The 22,388-nt window shown below is 42.2% G+C and overlaps 2 protein-coding genes across 2 annotated transcripts; both read right to left on the bottom strand.

The window, feature by feature from the left end:
* Positions 1-301: 301 nt before the first annotated feature.
* LOC308248372 (olfactory receptor 1J4-like) lies at positions 302-22,388 on the bottom strand (the record flags this gene model as incomplete). Its single annotated transcript, XM_080668328.1, has 2 exons — positions 302-878; positions 22,123-22,388. 2 exons carry the CDS (start codon positions 22,386-22,388, stop codon positions 302-304), a joined length of 843 nt encoding a protein of 280 aa, XP_080524454.1.
* LOC308247841 (olfactory receptor 1J4-like) lies at positions 9,293-10,234 on the bottom strand (the record flags this gene model as incomplete). Its single annotated transcript, XM_080667570.1, has 1 exon — positions 9,293-10,234. The coding sequence occupies one exon, from the start codon at positions 10,232-10,234 to the stop codon at positions 9,293-9,295; it is 942 nt and encodes a 313-aa protein (XP_080523696.1).

Consider the following 22,388-nt stretch of genomic DNA (forward strand, 5'->3'; position numbering starts at 1 on the left):
GGGTGCTTTAAAGACAACTGAGATAATGGTGCTATTGTATGTATCAGATCCCAAGGCTTATGGAAGCATAAAGAGACAAAAATAAAAAGCTAAACCAAAAAGAAGTCGGTTCAAAGAGCACAGTTGGTGAGTCTGTACCTGGAGGAAGCCACTGGGTTCATGAGAAGCAAACAGTAGTAACAGTCAAAACAAGTAACTGAAACATGGAGCTGAGATGGGTGTTCAGTAGCAAGGATAATCCCCAGCATAGTTTTCCACAGTGACTTTTGGTGAACTAAGAACTGAAAAGGAGAGGTAATTGTCAGTTGGAGAAAAGGATCTCCTTCCTGAAAAGTTTCCCCAGAGCCCCCTTCATGTCTCTGTTCCTCAAGCTATAGATGAAGGGGTTCAGCATGGGGGTCACCACTGTGTACATCACTGAGGCAATTATGTCTTTGTCATTAGAGTTGCTTGATGATGGGAAAATGTACAGAGCCATAGTTGTTCCATAGAATAGAAACACCACGGAGAGGTGGGAGCCACAGGTGGACAAGGCTTTGCAGATCCCTTTGGTAGAGGGGATCCTCAGGATGGAGACCCCAATGTGGATGTAAGAGACCAGAATCCCAGTAAATGACAGGATAGTGATCAATCCCCCAGTAGCAAAGATAAAAATTTCATTGAGGGAGATGTCTGAGCATGAGAGCTTAAGCAGGGCAGCGAGGTCACAAAAGAAGTGAGGGATAATGTTGTCAGCACAGAAGGACAATTGAGCCAGGAGGATGGTGTGGGATAGGGCAATGCCACCGGAGAGGAGCCAAGATCCAGCCAACAGAAAAATGCACAGCTCCTCCCTCATGATGGTGGTGTAATGTAGAGGCTGACAGATGGCCACGTACCTGTCATATGCCATCACTCCAAGGAGAAGGGTATCAAAACAACCAAAAAATATGAAAAAATACATCTGTGTTGCACACTCTGGATGGGAAATGGATTGATCCTGAGTCTGCATGTTCGTGAGCATCTTAGGGACAATGACAGATGAGAAGGAGACGTCAGAGAAGGCCAAGTGACTGAGGAAGAAGTACATGGGTGTGTGCAGGCGAGAGTCCCGCCTGATGAGCAGGATGATGAGAAGGTTGCCCAGCACCGTGGTCAGGTACATGCCCAGGAACAGGGTGAAGAACATGCCCTGATGCCCTGGCTGGATGGGGAGCCCCAGGAGGAGGAACTGGGACACATTGCTCTGGTTCTCAGGCCTCATGTTGCTGTTCTTTCTGCTTAGATTGAAGGAATATTAGAAAAGTCTCAGATGATAAATAGTGATAATGGCCAACACTGTTGGGTTATCTGTTTTCTATGGAGAAATTCCTCAGGTATTTCTCACATGCTGTTGCCCGAATCCTCACTCTCACATCGTAGGGAGATAAAGAGGGAGCCATCAGACCTCCAGTGGTCCACAAAATGCCCTTCAGTGTAAACCAGATGAAATTTATTTATTTATCTAACATGTTAGACACTGAACTCTTTTCTGGAGAAAATAAGATAAAGTCCCTTCCTTCCAGAGCTCACATTTTAAGGAATCGCCTCTTCATGAACTGGTTCTGAGTATCTGAGAATCTCACACTAGACTTCTAGTGGGTTTTGACTCTACCACTTTTTAGCTGGTTTCGACAGCTTACCTTCTAGCCTGATTTATAATCTTTATCAAATAAGCATGATAATTCCTACCCATAGGGTTTGTAGAAGAATTAAATGATCCCATGAGAGTTATGATATTATAGCAGAGTTCTTTATGTAGTAAGGGCAAAGCTATGTTATCTGACATCTTCAGGCCTATGTGATTGTCCAGATATATCTTGGTGGTTGTTTTTGAAATATTTGGTTGATCTTTAGTAATCTAATATACCAGAAATTTGAGGTGGGCATTAGAAAGGAGCAGGTGGCTAATCTAAAAGTTGTGTTAACCTATAAATTTGTTTAATTTGGATTAAAATATTTTATTCTTTACCTATTTTTGTTGTTCATTTCTTTGAGTCTATCTTCAGTGAATCAATTGGCTCATATCTGAGATTTCAAATGCAGTAAGGCACCTAGGGACCTGAGAACTGATAGATGCTATACGATTGGTGATGCCTATTAGAATTAATATTTACCTGATTAATGTGACTATTTCCCAATGTCAATCTTAATGTAATTGACATTTGTTGAACATGTATTCAACTGTATGGAAGGCAAAAGGAAGGGATTTTTGCATATATATATTTATGTAGTGTGTGTGCATATGCAATCATGCTAAAACTAAGAAATGTTAATAATTCAGTTCATCATCACATGGCCAGTAACCGCTAGTCTTCATTTTTTTCCATTGTGTCTATTTTATTGTCTAAGCTCCTATTGAACATAATCTATCTCATTGTATTTAATTAATCAAAATAGTCAGACCTTTGAGGCATGTTATTTCAGTGTTTGAAAAAGGATCTTTATGCTCAGTATTACCTTAATCACCAGCTCAGATGTCTGCCCATCACTCATTCCTATAGCATTTATATGCCTACAGACTATAGTTTGCAAACAGCTTTCACATACTTTCAACTACAAGCAGTCAATATATATTTGTGTCAGAGAAGGAGAGAAGACAGAGACTTTTCCTTTTCATTCTACTAACCTGAGAAGTGAAGTCACTTACACAGTGTGTTTGGTGGTGGAACTTGATGTCAAAGAGAAGTCTCCCAAGGCTCTTCTCCTTAGAAACAGACACTTTCCATTTCTTTGCAGGGGAGTGGCTGGTAGAGTTAAAATACCCATATTTTATGGTGCCTGGAAGAGGAAACTGACATAAGACCTGGGAATCCACATCTGACAGTAGATTCTTGTTCCAGACTAGGGTGATTCTCAGGGACAAGGGGATAGTAGGAGGAAGTTGGCGACCTCACCCCTTACTAGGCCTCGCTGCTCATTGACAACTGCTGGGTGAGACTTCAACTAAGAGCTCTGGCTTCTCTGGAGGTGAAGTGGGGGTGCTGGGGACCAGAAAACGTGATGTGTGCAGGCATGGCCCTAGGGTGTCTGGGAGCTAGTCAGCGAGAAGGGAACCTTCATCTTGTGTGTAAATGGTAGTGTGACCTGTGCTCAGTGATGAAGCCATAACTAAGGTTTGAGAGGATTTTGGCACAGACCTGCTGTCCCAACGGACACAGTGCATTCTCTCATGTGGAGCTACCTGGATGGGCAGTCAGGAAAGTCAGCCTCCACCTGAAGAAGCATGGTGACTGGTGGCTTACTGTGTGCCTGACACATATTAAACTATTGACAGCAATATTGTACAGGAGCTATGATTATTCATTTATGTTTAAGGCTTCTGGCCTCAGAGAGATCAATGTAAGGCCACAAAGCTATTGGAGGACAACTAGCAGATTTTGAGGACACCCAAACCAGGACACTTAATGAGGCTGCCATGTTCCCTAAGTATAAATATGGATAATGCTAAAGGCCAGAGTAAGAAATATGAACCCAGGGCACTGGGGCAATACTGGAACATTCAACCCACACAGTTCAATGGCCCCTATAGGGCTTAATGTGGATCCAGTTTGTAAGTGCCTATCTACGTTCTGATCTTGAGTCCAAAGGAACATCAGAAAGTGAGACTGTTCCATACATGGGCAAATACACACACACACACACACACACACACACACAAACACACACACACACACACGCTCTTAGAATTTCAAGCCTTTACTTTCTACTTTCTCCCTATCCCTTCTACTCAAACCCCGATTTAGTAGAGGTGTGTGTTTGTTAAAAACAATACACACACTTCTGTACATATGCTCAGCTTCTCTCTCTCTCTATCTCTCTCTCTCTCTCTCTCTCACACACACACATACACACACCATCAGCACACATATTGTTGTTGAAGGATGATTTGTTGTTTTTTTCTGATATATGCATGTCCTAGATGAAAATGGCCATGGCACAAAACTGTTCACACAAGTTCATAAATAATCATATGTGCAAAATGCTCACAATGCAAGTCATACAAAGAACTTAAGGACAACATATAATAGAAGCACATACATATAGGCGCTTACAGACAGTCACAGATATTCAGATTGCAACATACAGAATCACACCGACAGTACACAGACAACATAGACATAACCACTAAAGCACACGCATTGCTCAAAAAATTCCAGCCTGGCCTGATCAGTGCACATCCCTGGTGGAGACTGTCCATGTGTGTCAGTAACACCTACAGGTAGAAATACACAGAACACACATACCTAGTCTCATGTTCCCACATACATGTTTATAGGGGCAGAATCCTGGCCCATTCTAACCTATGCTAGTCCTTAATAATCTCAAATACCTTCTGAGACTGGGGAGCTGCAGGACAAGATGCAGCCTCCATGGCCCAAGGACCTTCATAAATTTGCTTGTCTGTTTATCAACAACAGAACAATGGGCAAGAGTGGTTTATTTATAGCAGAAAGAAGACACGGGGGAGAAGACACCTAAGATCTTCAATAGAGAAACAGCGAACATGAACTAATTGAACAAATTGCTGCTGGCCTCTTGGGGAGGAGCCTGTGCGAGGGCCAGATGGGCTGAGCCATTGCAGTCTCTAAGGCAATGTCTCTGATGTTCTCTGTAAGGAGCACTCTGGGCTCCTTTCTATCTAATCTGGCGGTTCCCGGTGGTGGCAGGAGAGGCCAGGGTCAGTCTGGGTTCTCAAGTATACACGATTGTAGAGTAAGCCTGTTCCTTTATCACAAGCAAGGCTCTTGTAGCTCCTACACAAGCCTCCTCTGAAGCTCAGCAGGTCTCCCTGCTACCTGGACAGGCACCTGGAGGGCAGGGGCTGGGCCTCACTCAAATGGTAGAAGAATGAAAGGATGGAGTATGTAGGGTCTTGAATTGAATTTGGATTGTGCCACTTACTGTGACCTCCTGAACAATTTAATTCAATTCTACAACATTCAGAGCCTTTAAGTGTAAAGTGGTGATAAGAATAGTACCTTCCTTATTAGGTTGTTGTAAGAATTAAATGAGACAATGCTTATTAGAATTCTTATCACAGTGCCTAATACATGCATATGTCCAGTAAATATTAGGGCATATCACCAATAATTGCAGGGCACTTAATAAGCATTGGGAAATTAAGTGAATTAATTAATTTATTTGTTCTTTTTTTATAAAGAGTTATTAAAGACTTCTTAAATGTGACAGTTGAGGCTGAGGGAGCACAGCAATGAATAAAATAGAAATACATCATCTGGTAGAGCTTACATTTTAAGGGGAGGAAGCAAACAAAGAAATAAAAAAAATCAATACACAATAGAACAAAACCACAAAAATCACAGCAGTATAATCCATGACATGGCAATTGGTAAAAGGAGTCTTGGAGTAAAACAAAGCAGGGAAGGGGTATAAAAAGGACAAGAAGCAATTCAGAATTAACAGGGTGGTCAATGTAGGTGTCCTGAGGAGATGAAATATGAATAAAAATAGTTTATGAGAATGGGAATGTTTTCATTAATCTTTCATTATCTGAAGAGGAAACTTCACACTCCACCAAATCGTTTATTAAATCCACAGAAAAATTGACTAATGTATGAAATCCACATTTGGCCATAATCGTTCTCAATGTCAACCTACAGTCACAGCTGTGCCACCACTGTAACTGCTGGGATGGCTGCCTCAGACACTCTCCACCTCTCAAAAATTCATGATCTTGTAGATCAGTGGTTCTCTACCTTCCTAATGCCGCGACCATTTAATACAGTTCCTCATGTTGTGGTGACCCCCAACCATAAAATTATTTTCGTTACTACTTCATAACTGTAATTTTGCTACTGTTAATGAATCATAATATAAATATCTGTGTTTTCTGATAGTCTTAGGGCCCAGGGGTGGGCAAACTTTTTGACTCGAGGGCCACAATGGGTTCTTAAACTGGACCGGAGGGCCGGAACAAAAGCATGGATGGAGTATTTGTGTGAACTAATATAAATTCAAAGTAAAGGAGCGGAGGGGAGAGCAAGAGAACCCTCCGCTCTTTCGGCTCCGCAGGCCGGATAGAACAGCCGAATGGGCCGGATCTGGCCCACGGGCCGTAGTTTGCCCGCGGCTGTCTTAGGCTCTACAGCAGCGGTTCTCAACCTGTGGGTTGCGACAGGTTGAGAACCACTAACAGGGTCACCTAAGACCATCGGAAAACACAGATATTTACATTACGATTCATTAACAGTAGCAAAATTACAGTTATGAAGCAGCAACGAAAATAATTTTATGGTTGGGGGTCACCACAACATGAGGAACTGTATATTAAAGGGTCGCGGGATTAGGAAGGTTGAGAACCAGTGTTCTAGATCCTGCTTAAAGCTCTCTCTCAATCTAAAAAGATTACCAAAATATCAATCTTGAAACACATTTCTGCCCCCAAATATACCTTAGACTTTTGTTTTTTAAAATATTTTTATTGATTTTGTGGAGGAAGAGAGAGGAAGAAAGAGATAGAAACATCAATGAAGAGAGGGAATCATAGATCAGCTGCTTCCTGCACACCCCACACTGGGGACCGAGCCTGTAACCTGGCTATGTGCCCTGACTGGGAATAGAACCATGACCTCCTGCTTCATAAGTCGATGCTCAACCACTGCGCCACACTGCCCAGGCTCAGCCCCCAAATATAATGTGGCACCATGGCTTTGTCCGGAAGAAAGTTGGATGTCCAGAAGATGGCTGGTTAACCTGGTCTAATTAGCATATTTCCCTTTTATTAGTATAGATAGATTATATAGTATAGGATTGCTTAAATGGGGGGTGGGGAACCTTTTTCATCAGGAGGAGATGATCTTGGCAGACAAATACACATAACCCCTATATCTGGACTGATAGCCAGCCATATGCACTATACTGCCAAAGCGGTCATTAAAAAATGGAACCGCTTTCTTATACCTTACACCAAACATCTGTTGCCCTTAAAACCCCTCCTCAGCCCCCACCTTAGGTTCTGCCTTCACAGTTCACCCAGATTAGGTTCTGATTGGTCAGTTTCTATGCCAGTCAGTGTCAAAAGCTCCACCTCCTAGGCAGCCATTGGCTTCTCACACTTCACCCAGATTTGGTTCTTTTTTTTTTTCTTTTCAGATTTGGTTCTGATTGGTCAGTTTCTATGCCAGTCAGCATCAAAAGCTCCACCTCCTAGGCAGCCATTGGCTCCTGGCATTTCACCCAGATTTGGTTCTGATTGGTTGGTTTCTATGCCAGTCAGCATCTCTGGGCCTATTTCTGGGCTTGATCAAAGAGGCGAGGCTGATCAGCAGACCCCTCCCCCACCCCCAGGCCTGGGGAGAAATAGAGGCTTGGCTGCTTGCAAAGCCCGGAGAGAAAGAGAGAGGCAACGGCTGATCAACAGCTGCTACAGAGGCTTCGGATCAGACCCTGCCTCTCTCTCTGCAGGCCTCTCTCCGGGCCTGATCTGCAGCCCCCTTGGGAGCCAGTGCTGGGTTGCTGCACTGCACCAGCTGCAGTCAGTGCTGGATTGCCATGGCAACACAGCACTGACTTCTGGTGTTTGGTAAAGCCTTGGTCGTTGCAGACGTTATGGACCCTGGCTCTTTATATATATAGATAGTAGGAAATAACAAAGAGAAAAGCAGAAATCAATAAAATGGAAAATAGGCAATACATAATACCAATAAAACCAAAAGTTAGTTCTTTCAGAAAAATGCTAAAATTGATAAACCAGACTAACCAAAGAAAAAAAAGACACAAATTACTGTCAGAAATAAGGGGAGGGAGGACAGGCTTACAAAAACATCTGAGGAAACTTCAGGATGACTTGAGGATATGTTCATTTCCTTGATTGTGGTGATGGTTTCACATGTATATATCAAAATACATTAATTTTAACATTTTAAAACTATGTCAATAAAACTGCAAGTGAAAAAGAAAAAAGACACATATGTAATACTTTCAGCAATAAAGATTTATTAAAAAGAAAAGAAATAAGAAAGAAGCAGGGGTCCCCTCAGACATCAGAGACATTTCCATTGAGACCACTTCTCATTATCTTAATTAACACAATTTCACACCAGCAAAGCCTTTCCACACAAATGTATTTCACAGCAGAATTTAGCGTAGAAATATTATTTTTCTCCATCTGCCCTATTCCATTGCTTCCTCAAGGGATGATTCCTTATGTTTGTTCCACATTGCATTATCTACAGGGCTCCCAAGGATATGAAATTCTTTCAGTTATTTGCAAAGTTTTGGCAGATTTTCCTCCATATCAATTATCTATGGCAATCCCCAATGTAGGTGTAGATGTTTATTTTCAGGACATGCATCTTGATTCAGTTACATGTGTTGCTCTTAATCACTTAATTTAAATGTTCTCAACTTCAGCCTCACATAAGAGTCATCTGGCAGAAGTTTTGTATTGTGTTTAGATTTTAGGAAACCATAAGAAGCATTTAATTAGTCAGCTGCTCCATTCAGTAAGCCAGCATTCTGAATGTCCTTACCTTAAACTTTGGAGTTAAATTGAGAATCCTAGATCTGGAAAAACATGTTTGACAAATTGAGGGTGGAACTAAGGAGCCCATTGCTGAAATATGGATTATGATTAATTCTTACGCAGCCATTTCAAGTGTTCTAATTATCTACACCACTGAGTTACACAAGTATTGATACAAACTCTCATAAGATGTCCACATAAACACTACAAAAGTTTCCAAACCACATCACATTAGACATTTTCCATATTCTTCAACTTCAAGAATGAGAGGATACAGCTTATAAGAATGCCTAACAAATTCAAACACCAAATACATTTGCAGTCAAAATTTCTTTTACCTTAAAGAGGAAACATGTATCAAAGCAAGATTTTTTTTGTCTATTCATTAATATAAGGAAATACTGTAATTGTAAAGGATGATAAATTCTACTCCTGACTTAAAAGAAATTGGGTGCTTTAAAGACAACTGAGATAATGGTGCTATTGTATGTATCAGATCCCAGGGCTTATGTATCAGATCCCAAGGCTTATAGAAGCATAAAGAAACAAAAAATAAAAAGCTAAAACACAAAGAAGTTGGTTCAGAGAGCACAGTTTGTGAGTCTGTGCCTGGAAGAAGCCACTGGGTTCATGGGAAGCAAACAGTAGTAACAGTCAAAACAGGTAATAGAAACATGGAGCTGAGATGGGTGTGTCAGTAGCAAGGATAATCCCCTGCATAGTTTTCCAAAGAGGAATCTAACAGTGACTTTGGGTGAACTAAGAACTGAGAAGGTGAGTTGATTGTCACTTGGAGAAAAGGATCTCCCTCTTGAAAAGTTTCCCCAGAGCCCCCTTCATGTCTCTGTTTCTCAGGCAATAGATGAAGGGGTTCAGCATGGGGGTTACCACTGTGTACATCACTGAGGTAATTATGTCTTTGTCATTGGAGTTGTTTGATGATGGGAAAATGTATAGAATCATAATTGTCCCATAGAATATAAACACCACGGAGAGGTGGGAGCCACAGGTGGACAAGGCTTTGCAGATCCCTTTGGTAGAGGGGACCCTCAGGATGGAGACCCCAATGCGGACATAAGAGGCCAGGATGCCAGTCAGTGGTATGATGATACCCAGTGCCCCCACAGTGAAGATGACCAGCTCATTGATGGAGATGTCAGAGCAGGACAATTTGAGCAGAGCTGCAAGATCACAAAAGAAATGAGGGATAATGTTATCAGCACAGAAGGACAGCCTGACCAGGCTGAGAGTGTGGGACATTGCACTGCTACATGAAAATAACCAGGACACAGCCACTAGTGAGGAACACAGTTTTTTCCCCATGATGGTGGTGTATTGTAGAGGGTGACAGATGGCCACATACCTGTCATATGCCATCACTCCAAGGAGAATGTTATCAATACAACCAAAAAATATGAAGAAATACATCTGTGTTACACACCCTGCATAGGGGATGGATTGATCCTGAGTCTGCATGTTCATCAGCATCTTAGGGACAGTAACAGATGAAAAGCAGACATCAGAGAAGGCCAAGTGACCGAGGAAGAAGTACATGGGCGTGTGCAGGCGAGAGTCCAGCCTGATGAGCAGGATGATGAGCAGGTTGCCCAGCACCGTGGTCAGGTACATGCCCAGGAACAGAGTGAAGAACACGCCCTGCTGCCCTGGCGGGATGGGGAGCCCCAGGAGGAGGAACTGGGACACGCTGCTCTGGTTCTCAGGCCTCATGCTCCTCCTCTCTCTTCTGGGAATGAAAGGGCAGTGAAAAATGTCAGAGACTTTGAAAGAGTGATTATAGCCACCACATTAGGGTCTCTTACTTTCTCCTGGAGAAAAAGAATAACTTCTTAAATACATATCATTGACTAGCGCTGCCAAAGTGAGCTACAACCCTTGGTGCCAAACATGGTTTCTTTCAAATTGTATGCATGCATATGAGCATAACCAATGGACACAGACACTAGGGGGGTGAGGGTATGGGCTGAGGGGTGGGGATGTCCGGGGGGAGATCAGTGGGAGAAAGGAGACATATGTAATACTTGAAACAATAAAATAAAATTTTGAAAAATAAAACAAGAAAAAAAATAAGAAAACATTAAGACCATGTTCAGCATAAAAGAGGCACACCTTAAGTGAAAGTTTTTTGTTTTTTTTTAAAGCTACCCAGACTGGATTTTTTTCCTCACACAACTAAAAACCAGAATACACCTTGGAAAATTTAGATGAGACAGGACTGAATCCCTAACTCATTTTTCTTCCCATCTCTGACAAACACCACCCCCCCCCCCCAAAAAAAAATCCAGCTTTCAAGCCATTTTGCAATGGTTGTGATTTCCAAATAAAATACTTTGTAATAAAAAAAACCCCACAAATTCATTCTACTTATTATTTTAATCAAACAGGTTCCTGGCACTATGCTACCTAATTGAGGATGTAAGAATAAATGGGACACACAGGACCTCTTTCCTTGGCCCCCTGACCCTCTGGAAACACCTGACAGAGGACTGAATAAAGGTAAGGCTCTGCAGCCAGATTCCTTGTGCTGTGAGTGAGTCTGGCCTCACCGCTTTCTGGGTGGATGACTTGAGGAGCTGATTCTCTTGGCCTCACGTTGTGCCACAGTAAGGTCTATTTATGCAATAACTATTTACTGAGAGCGTCTGCAAGATTCACAAAACTAGTGTAATTCTTTCCATTTTATAGATGGGAAAGTGAGAAAAATGTTTTATAAATAACTTCCCCAAGGTCTCATCACTATTTAATGGTAATTCTGCCCAATACCTTCACACATCATGATGCCTGGAGTTTATGGTTGTTTTGTTTGTTTGTTTCCCTGGGATGTTTAGTAAAAATAAAAAAAGGTTGGAAAATCCTGAGTAACTCTGTCACACTCAGGTAAATAAAAATGATAGCAGATCCATTTCAAGAAACAGGGTGTTGCTTAGAATTTGAGTATCTTAGGTAATGGTTTCCTAGAAGGAGGACAATTTAGGAAATACTTGAGTCATGGATACAGATCACACACACACACACACACACACACACACACACACACACACACTGCTGATTTGAAAATTTTAATGAACTGTGATCACATTCCCAACCTAAGGGAAGGAAAGCCAATATGGGGTTCAGCTCAGAAACACTGATATACATATACACAAGTCAAAATTAACATATAAAGTTGGACATACACAACATACAATGATGCACCACTCACCCAAAACACACATGTACATCAACACACCTGATTCATGACACACCTGGTAAACCCTCAACTCACCACATATATGTAACTGAAACACTACACACACTTCACCAAAAACACACAAGATCACAAACAATTCAAAAATCTTGCAAGAAACACACATCACACACATATACACACCCAGCCACACTCACTATGACAAATAGTATACACTCTCCTATTAATGAGAGGCATGCTGTCCTCCTTCTGATCATCCCCTTCCTGGGGCAGTCAGTGTGGGGCAGTTAAGCGTACTCAGTCGTAGGCACAGTCATTAAACCATCACCAACACTCATGCATGTGGTTACACACACTTGGTGACATACACACAGAGAAAATCCACCAATACACCTTCCAGCTCTCACACATGAGTGTCTCACCCACAGGCACAGATCACATGTGCACCATAACACACTGCTAAGCAGAGGTCTAAGCCCTCTCTGACCTGACCTTGGTTCTTTGTGAGATCAGCAACTTCTTGTCCAGCAGCACAGACAGCAGTCTCACTCCAGGTGCTCATCTATGATGCCAGTATTTACAGTCACAGACATGAATCAGGAGTCCCCAGCCACATGTCAGGAGGCTGATAACTTGGTCTACACACACTAAAACAAGACTGAATCAGATTCATAGCACATACACACACACAACTATCAAACAGTACGTACACAAACATACATACACACATAGACACATCGGTGATCACAGAGTCTCATACATGAACCCACTAGCACACAAGTGCAGATTTCCAGCTCCTCTCACCTGGGCTCATCATTGGTGAGTTCAGACACCTTCTGCTCCAGACTGTCGCCCATCTCCTCAGGTTTTTTTTCAAAAGACCTAATATCCAGACACACAAAAGCATCGTTGGCACTTCTCCAGGCTTTCCTTTTCCTTAACCAGCTCCAGAGAAATGAGTCCAATGATAACACTTAACTGCCAATGAGAGACTGCAACCAAGTCCCCAAGCTTGTGGCTAATTTCTGACTGCCCTTTGGGAGCTGTGTGTCCAAGAGTAAGAGGGACTGGAGTCCTAGGGGACAGTGTCCCTGATTCCAGTCATTCCCTGGACTGCTTTGTTCTTGGGTATTGCTCCAGCTGGGAAGAAGGATTTTTCAACTTTCTATTTTGAAATGATTTTAAAGATATAGAAAAATTGTAATAATGATATTAAGAATTCCTGGACAAAGAATTCAGCCATATTCCCCAATGGTTAACATTCTACTACTAGAGGCCCGGTGCACGAAATTTGTGCACAGGGGAGGAGGGTGTCCCTCAACCCAGCCTGCACCCTCTCCAATCTGGGATCCCTATCACAATCCAGGACTGCTGGCTCCCAACTGCTCGCCTGCCTGCCTTCCTGATTGCCCCTAACTGCTTCTGCCTGCCAGCCTGATCACCCCCTAACCACTCCCCTGCCAGCCTGATTGATGCCTAACTGCTCCCCTGTCAGCCTGTTTGCCCCTAACTGCCCTCCCCTTGCAGGCCTGGTCATCCCTAACTGCCCTCCCCTGCAGGCCTGTTCACCCCTAACTGCCCTCCCCTGCAGGCCTGTTCACCCCTAACTGCCCTCCCCTGCAGGCCTGTTCACCCCTAACTGCCCTCCCCTGCAGGCCTGGTCCCCCCCTACTGCTCTCCCCTGCAGGCATGGTCCTCCCCAACTGCCTTCCCCTGCAGGCCTGGTCACCCCTAACTGCCCTCCCCTGCAGGCCTGGATCCCTCCCAACTGCCTTTCCCTGCAGGCCTGGTCGCCCCAACTTCCGTCCTCTGCCGGCTTGGTCACCCCTAACTGCCCTCCCCTGCAGACTTATTCACCCCCAACTGCCCTCCCTTGCAGGCCTGGTCCCTCCCAACTGCCCTTCCCTGCTGGCCTGATCATCCACAACTGCCCTTCCCTGCTGGCCTGATCATCCACAACTGCCCTCCCTTGCAGGCCTGGTTCCTCCCAACTGCCCTCCCTTGCTGGCCATCTTATGGCAGCCAACTTGTGTCCACATGGGGGCAGGATCTTTGACCACATGGGGGCAGCCATCTTGTGTGTTAGAGTGTTGGTCAATCTGCATATTACTCTTTTATTAGATAGGATAGAGGCCTGGTGCATGGGTGGGGCCAGTTGGTTTGCCCTGAAGGGTGTCCCAGATCAGGGTGGGGGTTCCCTTGGGGCTGGGGCGGCCTGGGCGAGGGGCCTGTGGTGGTTTGCAGGCCGGCCACGACCCCTGGCGACCCAAGCGGAGGCCCTGGTATCTGGGGTTTATTTATCTTCTACAATTGAAACTTTGTAGCCTGGAGCGGAGCCAAGCCTTCTGCTTGCTCCGTGGCGGCAGCCATTTTTTGGGGATTTATGTATCTTCTATAATTGAAACTTTGTAGCCTTAAGCAGAGGCCTGGGCCGGCCAGGTTGTGTGGAAAGTTTGGCTTCCTCCATCACCGGGGACAACCCTAGCCTCCTGCTCTTTCCAGCTCTGTGACTGCCACCATTTCTGTTTGGGTTTATGTATCTTCTGTCATTGAAACTTTGTAGCCTTGAGTGGAGGCCTAGGCCAACAAGGGCAGGCGGAAAGCTTGGCTTCTTCCATTGCCGGGGAAACCCAAGCCTCCCTCCTGCTCTCTGTGGCCGTAGCCATCTTGGTTGGGTTTATTTGCATATTCGCTCCTGATTGGCTTGTGGGCGTGGCTTGTGGGCATGACTTGTGGGTGTAGCTGAGTGATGGTTAATTTGCATATTACTCTTTTATTAGATAGGATGTTTCCTACCTTCTCTGTTTATATGTATATATGTATGTATGTATGTTTGTATGTATATTTCAGGCTTAGATTTATAGCTGATATACCACAGTGCATATTATCAGAAGGCACATAATAATGTTTCCAATAGCTAGTGTTATTATCCTTTTTAAACAAAATTTCAAATTTCTTTTATTTTTTATTGTTGAAAGTATTACATATGTCCCCTTCCCCCTCTCCATTAACCCTTCTAGCCCACCCCCACTCCCCACCCCAGACCTTTACCATACTACTGTCTGTGGAGGATTATGCATATATACAGACAAGTTCTTTGGTTGATCTCTTCCCACCTACCCACCATCACCTTCCCTCTGAGATTTTACAGTCTGTTCTAGGCTTATATGTCCCTGGATTTATTTTGTTCATTACATTCCACATATGAGTGAGATTATGTGATACTTATCTTTCTCTGACTGGCTTATTTCTCTTAGCATAATACTCTCCAGGTCCATCCATGCTGTTGCAACTGGTAAGAGTTCCTTCTTTTTCTTTTACATTATTTCATTTTTATTGTTTTTTTAATGGCAGTAACAATAATTCCCAAGCATTAAAAATATCTTCACAGCTTATGTTTTCTTTCTTTTTTTTTTATTTTGTATCTGCCTACTGATTTTGCCTTAAAATATTTAGAGTTCAAAATATTACCTTTATATTTTATGCAAGAGTTCCTATTTAAATCTAAACCTCAATATCTACAACTTGTTAAGCACTACTTCTATGCAGAAGACAATCTTTGGGGTCTGAGATATTTTATCATTTTAAATTCTTTATTGTTTAAAGTATTACATACTAGAGGCCCAATGCACAAATTCGTGCAAGAGCAGGCCTTCCTTCCCCTGGCTGCTGGCACCGGCTTCCCTCTGGCACCCGGGACCTGGGCTTCCCTTGCAGCCCTGGCTTCGTCTGGAAGGACGTCTGGTCTAATTAGCATATTATGATTTTATTATTGTAGATAGTATTACCTATGTCTACTTTTTTCTCCATTGACCTCTCCCAGGCCACCCCCACCCCAAGCACATACCCTCAAACCCCTAGTATCTGTATCCATTGGTTATGTTTATATGGATGCATATAAGACCCCTTTGGTTGATTTCTTACCCCACCCTTCCCCTGCCTTCCCTCTGAAGTTTGACAGTCTGTTCAATGCTTCTCTGTCTCTGGATCTATTTTTGTTCATCAGTTTATCTTGTTCATATGTTCCACGAATGAGTGAGATCATGTGGTATTTATCTTTCTCTTTTTAAAAAAAAATATATTTTATTGATTTTTTTACAGAGAGGAAGGAAGAGGGATAGAGAGTTAGAAACATCGATGAGAGAGAAACATCGATCAGCTGCCTCCTGCACACCTCCTACTGGGGATGTGCCCGCAACCAAGTTACGTGCCCTTGACCGGAATCGAACCTGGGACCTTTCAGTCCGCAGGCCGACATTCTATCCACTGAGCCAAACCGGTTTTGGCTTATCTTTCTCTTTATTGGCTTATTTCCCTTAGCATAATGCTCTCCATGTCCATCCATGCTGTTGCAAATGGTAAGTGTTCTTCCCTTTTTACAGCAGCATAGTATTCCATTGTGTAGATGTACCACAGGTTTTTAATCCACTCATCTGCTGATGGGCACTTAGGCTGTTTCCAAATCTTAGCTATTGTAAATTGTGTCGCTATGAATATAGGGATGCATATGTCCTTTCTGATTGGTGTTTCTGATTTTGTAGGATATATTTCTAGAAGTGGTATTACTGGGTCAAATGGAAGTTCCATTTTTAATTTGTTGAGGAAACTCCATACTGTTTTCCACACTGGCTGCACCAGTCTGCATTCCCACCAGCAGTGCATGAGGTTTCTTTTTCCTCCAAATCCTTGCCAGCACTTGTTGTTTGTCGTTTGTTGATGATAGCCATTCTGACAGGTGTGAGATGGTACCTCATTGTCATTTTAATTTGCATCTCTCCTATGATAGTGACTTTGAGCATGTTTTCATATGTCACTTGGCCTTCTGTGTGTCCATTTTCAAACAGTGTCTATTTAAGCCCTTTGCCCATTTTTTGATTGGATTGTTTATCTTCCTTTTGTTAAGATGTATGATTTCTCTATAAATTTTGGAGATTAGGCCCTTATCAGATATAACATTGACAAATATGTTCTCCCATGCAGTGGGCTCTCTTATTGTTTTGTTGATGGTTTCTTTTGTTGTGCAGAAACTTTTTATTTTGATATAGTCCCATTTGTTTATTTTCTTCTTAGTTTCCTTTACCCCAGAAGCTGTATCAGTAAAGATATTGCTACGACATATGTCTGATATTTTGCTATCTGTGGGTTCTTCTAAGATTTTTATGGTTTTCCCGTCTTACTTTTAAGTCCTCTATCCATTTTGAGTTTATTTTTGTGTATGGTGTAAGTTGGTGGTCTAATTTCATTTTTTTTGGCATATATCTGACCAATTTTCCCAACACCATTTATTGAAGAGACTGTCTTGACTCCATTGTATGCTCTTGCCTCCTTTGTCAAATATTAATTGAGCGTAATGACTTGGGTCGATTTCTGGGTTCTCTGTTTGGTTCCATTGATCTATATGTCTGTTCATGTTTTGAGAACAGTTGCTTTGTAATATAGCTTGATATTGGCATTGTGATCCCTCCAACTTTGTTCTTCTTTCAAGATTGCTGCAGCTATTCGGGGTCTTTTTTATTCCATATGAATTTTTGGAGAGTTTGTTCTAGGTCTGTAAAATATGCCATTGATATTTTAATGGGGATTGCATTAAGTCTATAGATTTCTTTGGGTAGTATGGACATTTAATGATATTGATTCTACCAATCCATGAACATGCTATATTCTTCCATTTGTTTATGTCTTCCTCTATATCTTTTTTCAATGTACTGTACTTTTCAGAGTACAGGACTTTTGCCTTCTTGGTTAAGTTTATTCCTAAGTCTCTTAAATTTGTTTTTGCTATGGAAAATGATATCATCCGAGAGATGCAATTCATAACGATTATGAGGTACCACCTCACACATGTCAGAATGGCTATCATCAACAAATCAACAGACAACAAATGTTGACAAGGATGTAGAGAAAAGGGAACACTAGTACACTGCTGATGCGAATGAAGACTGGTTCAGCCACTGTGGAAAACAGTATAAAGTTTCCTCAAAACACTAAAATGGAACTCCCATTTGACCAGTGATCCCACTTCTAGGAATATATCCTAAGATATCAGAAACACCAATCAGAAAGAATCTATGCACCTCTATGTTCATAGTGGCACAATTGGCAATAGCTAAGATTTGGAAACAGCCTAAGTGCCCATCAGCAGATGAGTGGATTAAAAACCTGTGGAACATCTACACAATAGAATACCACACAGCTGTAAAAAGAAAGAACTGCTAACATTTGCAACACCCGAATGGACCTGGAGAGCATTATGCTAAGAGAAATAAGCCAGTCAGAGAAGATAAGTATCACATGACCTCACGCATATGTGCAATCTAATGAACAACATAACCTGATGAACAAAAATAGATCCAGAGACATAGAAGCATCGATCAGACTATCAAACCTCAGAGGGAAGGTATGGTAGGGTTGGAGGGGAAGAGATCAACCAATGAACTCATATTTGTATATGCATAAACCATGGACACAGATAATAAAGTGGTGAAGGCCAGGGTTGGGAGGGTGGAGCAGGATGGGAGAAGTCAGTGGGGGAAAAGGGAACATACGTAATACTTTCAACAACAGAGGTTATATATATGTTATTTTTTTAATTACTCAGGAATACATTTAAATAATGATGTAAAAGACCTGTACTAGGAAATTATAAGACACTGAAGAAAGAAATTGGAGATACAAATATGTGGAGACATGTACTGTGTTTATGGATAAGAGGAATTACCATCATTAAAATGTCCATAGTATCCAAAACAAGCTATAGATTCAATGCAATTCTTTTTTTTAAAAATATATTTTATTGATATTTCACAGAGAGGAAGGGAGAGGGATAGAGAGCTAGAAACATCGATGAGAGAGAAACATCGATCAGCTGCCTCCTGCACACCTCCCACTGAGGATGTGCCCGCAACCAAGGTACATGCCCTTGACTGGAATCGAACCTGGGACCTTTCAGTCCGCAGGCCGACGCTCTATCCACTGAGCCAAACCGGTTTCGGCTCAATGCAATTCTTATCAAAGTATGAATATCCTATTTCACAGAACTGGAACAATATTTCAAAAATTTATATGGAACCACAAAAGACCCTGAATATCCATAGCAGACTTGAGAAAGAAGAGCACAGTTTGAGGAATCACACTATATAGTATCAAACTATACTACAAGGTCATAGTAATACAAACAGGATAGTACTGGCATAAAAACAGACATATAAATCAGTGGTATAGAATAGAGAGTCCAGAAATAAACCTACTGATATATGTTCAATTAATATTCAACAAAGGAGGCAAGAACATACAATGGGGCAAAGACAGTTTATTCAATATATGGTGTTGGAAAAATTGGACAGATACGTTCAAAAGAATGAAATTAAAACACCCACTTACACAATACACAAGAATAAATTCTAAATGGATTAAAGACTTAAATGTAAGACTCAAAACCATAAAAATTTTATTTTATTTTATTATTATTTTTTTGAAATATTTTTGGGCAATGAACTGTCGTTATTTTGCTTTTTATTTATTTATTTTTTTATATTTTATTGATATTTTACAGAGAGGAAGGGAGAGGGATAGAGAGCTAGAAACATCGATGAGAGAGAAACATCTATCAGCTGCCCCCCACACACCTCCCACTGGGGATGTGCCCGCAACCAAGGTACATGCCCTTGACCGGAATCGAACCCGGGACCCTTCAGTCCGCAGGCCGACGCTCTATCCACTGAGCCAAACCGGTTTTGGCAGAACCATAAAAATTTTAGAAGTAAACATAGGCAGTAAAGTTTCAGAGATTTCTTGTAGCACTGTATTTTTTTTATATATGTCCACAGGGAGGGGAAAAAATAAACAAACGGGATTACTAGTACATCCAATAAAAGGTTTTTCATAGCAAAGGAAACCATCAGCAAAATGAAAAGACAACCCACTGAAAGAGAGAACATATTCACCAATGATATTCACCAGTGATAAAGTGTTAATAACCAAAATGTATAAAGAACTTATATAACTCAACACCAAAAGCCCCACAAAAATTCAATTAAAAAATCAAAAAGGACCTGCTTAGACACTCTGCAAAGAGAACATGTAGATGACTTATAGAAATATGAAAAGATGCTAAATGTAGCTAATCATCAGAGAAATGCAAATGAAAACCATAATGACATATCACCTCACACTTACCAGAATGGCTATTATCAATGAATCAACAAAAAAGTCCTGGCAAAGATGTAGAGAAAAGAAACCCTCATGCACTGTTAGTGGGAATGCAGATTGGTGCAACCACTGTGAAAAACAGTATGGAGTTTCTTCAAAAAATTAAAAATGGAACCTCCTTTTGATCCAGTGATTTACTTCTGGGAATATATCCAAAGAAACCTGAAACACTGATTTGAAATAATATATGCACTCCAGTGTACATTGCAGCATCATTTACAATAGCCAAGATTTGGAAGTAGCCTAAGTGCCCAGCAGTAGATGAGTGGATAAAAATGCTGTGGTACATATTTTTTCTGAGTTGCTTATTTCAGCAAAAAAGAAAACCTAGTAGACACTGACAATAGTATGGTGATTGCTAGGGGGCAGGCTGCATGGGGGAAAATGGAAGAGGATATAAGAGTGATAAATGGTGATGGAAGGAGACTTGTGTTGGTGAACATACAATAGAGTGTACAGATGATGTGTTGTGCATCTGAAACCAGTATAATTTGTTAACCAGTGTCACCCCAATAAACTCAATGGAAAGGGAAAGGAAGCCATGGCACATTTATACAAAGGAATACTACTTGGCCATAAAAAATAAGAAAATCTTACCTTTTGCAACAGGATGGATGGAATTTGTGATTATTAAGCAAAGTGAAATAAGCCAGTTATAGAAAGACAAAAATCATATAATTTCACATATATGTTGACTTTAATGAACAGAATACAAGCACACTCATAGATACAGAAAGCAGACTGACAGCTGTTAGAGGGGAAGGGTGTTGGGGGGCTGGGTGAAAAAGTTGAAGGGATTAAGTAAAAAATCCCACAATTCATAGACACAGACAACAGTATGGTTATTATCAAAAGAAGCTGGGGGTGGGGGGAAGTAGAAGAAGGTAAAGGGAAGATAAATGGTGATAAAAAGATACCTGAATTTTGGTGGTGAACACACAATCTATATAATAAAAGTCTAAGCGACCATTACAGCAGAATGATCAGAATGACCAGTCACTATGATGCGCACTGACCATCAGGGGCAGATGCTCAACACAGGAGCTGCCCCCTGGTGGTAGTGCACTCCCACAGGGGGAGGCCCCTCAGCCAGAAGCCGGGCTCAGGGCTGGCAAGCAGAGTGGTGGTGGTGGGAGCCTCTCCTGCCTCTATAGCAGCGCTAAGGAGCAGGGAGTCAAGTGGTAAGAAGCAGCAAGCAGGTGGGCGGTAAGGAGTGAGGGGTTCAGGACATCCCCTGAGGGATCCTGGGCTGTCAGAGAAATGTCTGACTGCCAGCTTAGGCCCGTTCCCCTGGGGAGCGGGACTAAGCTAGCAGGTGAATATCCCTCAAGGGATCCCGGACTACTGTGAGAGTGCAGGCCAAGCTGAGGGACCACTTCCCCCTTTCCCCCCCGCAGTGCACAAATTTTCATGCACCTGACCTCTCGTATCTTATAAGAGATGATGGACTAGCGAAAAATAATAATGAATTATTAACAATCCAAGTGGCAAATGTGACCTAGTTGACTTATTAACAACTCTTGTACATGACAATAGAATGCATATTCTGTCAATGTTATATGGCGATGTCGACCATAAATAATTTTAGTTCTATCTCCCTGTGCTCCTGACTGCAACAAGAGAATCTAGTGATTGCTACTTTAAAAAGTTAAACCTATTCATACACATCTCTAGGGCCTGTTTTATATCTCTGTTCCTCAGGCTGTAGATGAAGGGGTTCAGCATGGGGATAACTACTGCATACATGACAGAAGCAATTATGTCCTTGGAACCCCATGATGAGGAAAGAAAGTAAACACCAGCAAGTGTCCCATAGTATAAACACACCACAGAGAGATGGGAGCCACAGGTAGAAAAGGCTTTAGAGAGTCTCTTAGCGGAGGGCACCCTCAGGATGATAGTTCCTATACGGATGTATGAGCCCAAAACAATGCTCAATGACAGGAAGTAAAGCATTCCTGCCTCGATGAATAGGACCAGATTATTGAGGGAGATGTCTGAGCAGCTCAGCTTCAGAAGAACAGTGAGCTCACAGAAGAAGTGGGTGATGGTATTGTCAGCACAGAAGGACAGTTGGACCAAGAGGAGGATATGAATAAGAGCATGGACACAGGTAACCATCCAGGAGCCAGCCACCAGCAACGTGCACAGTGCCTGACTCATGATTGTGGAATAGTGCAGAGGGTGACAGATGGCCACGTACCTGTCATATGCCATCGCAGCCAGAAGGAAATTGTCAAGAACAACAAAAAGTATGAAAAAATACAACTGAGTAATGCATCCCTCATAGGAGATGGATTGTTGCCGAGTCTGCATATTCATGAGCATCTTAGGCACAGTGACAGAGGAAAGAGAAATGTCAGAGAAGGCCAAGTGGCTGAGGAAGAAGTACATGGGCGTGTGCAGGCGAGAGTCCAGCCTGATGAGCAGGATGATGAGCAGGTTGCCTAGCACCGTGGTCAGGTACAT

This window comes from Plecotus auritus (assembly GCF_963455305.1).
Source record: "Plecotus auritus genome assembly, chromosome: 5".
In the NCBI taxonomy this organism is placed as follows: domain Eukaryota; kingdom Metazoa; phylum Chordata; class Mammalia; order Chiroptera; family Vespertilionidae; genus Plecotus; species Plecotus auritus.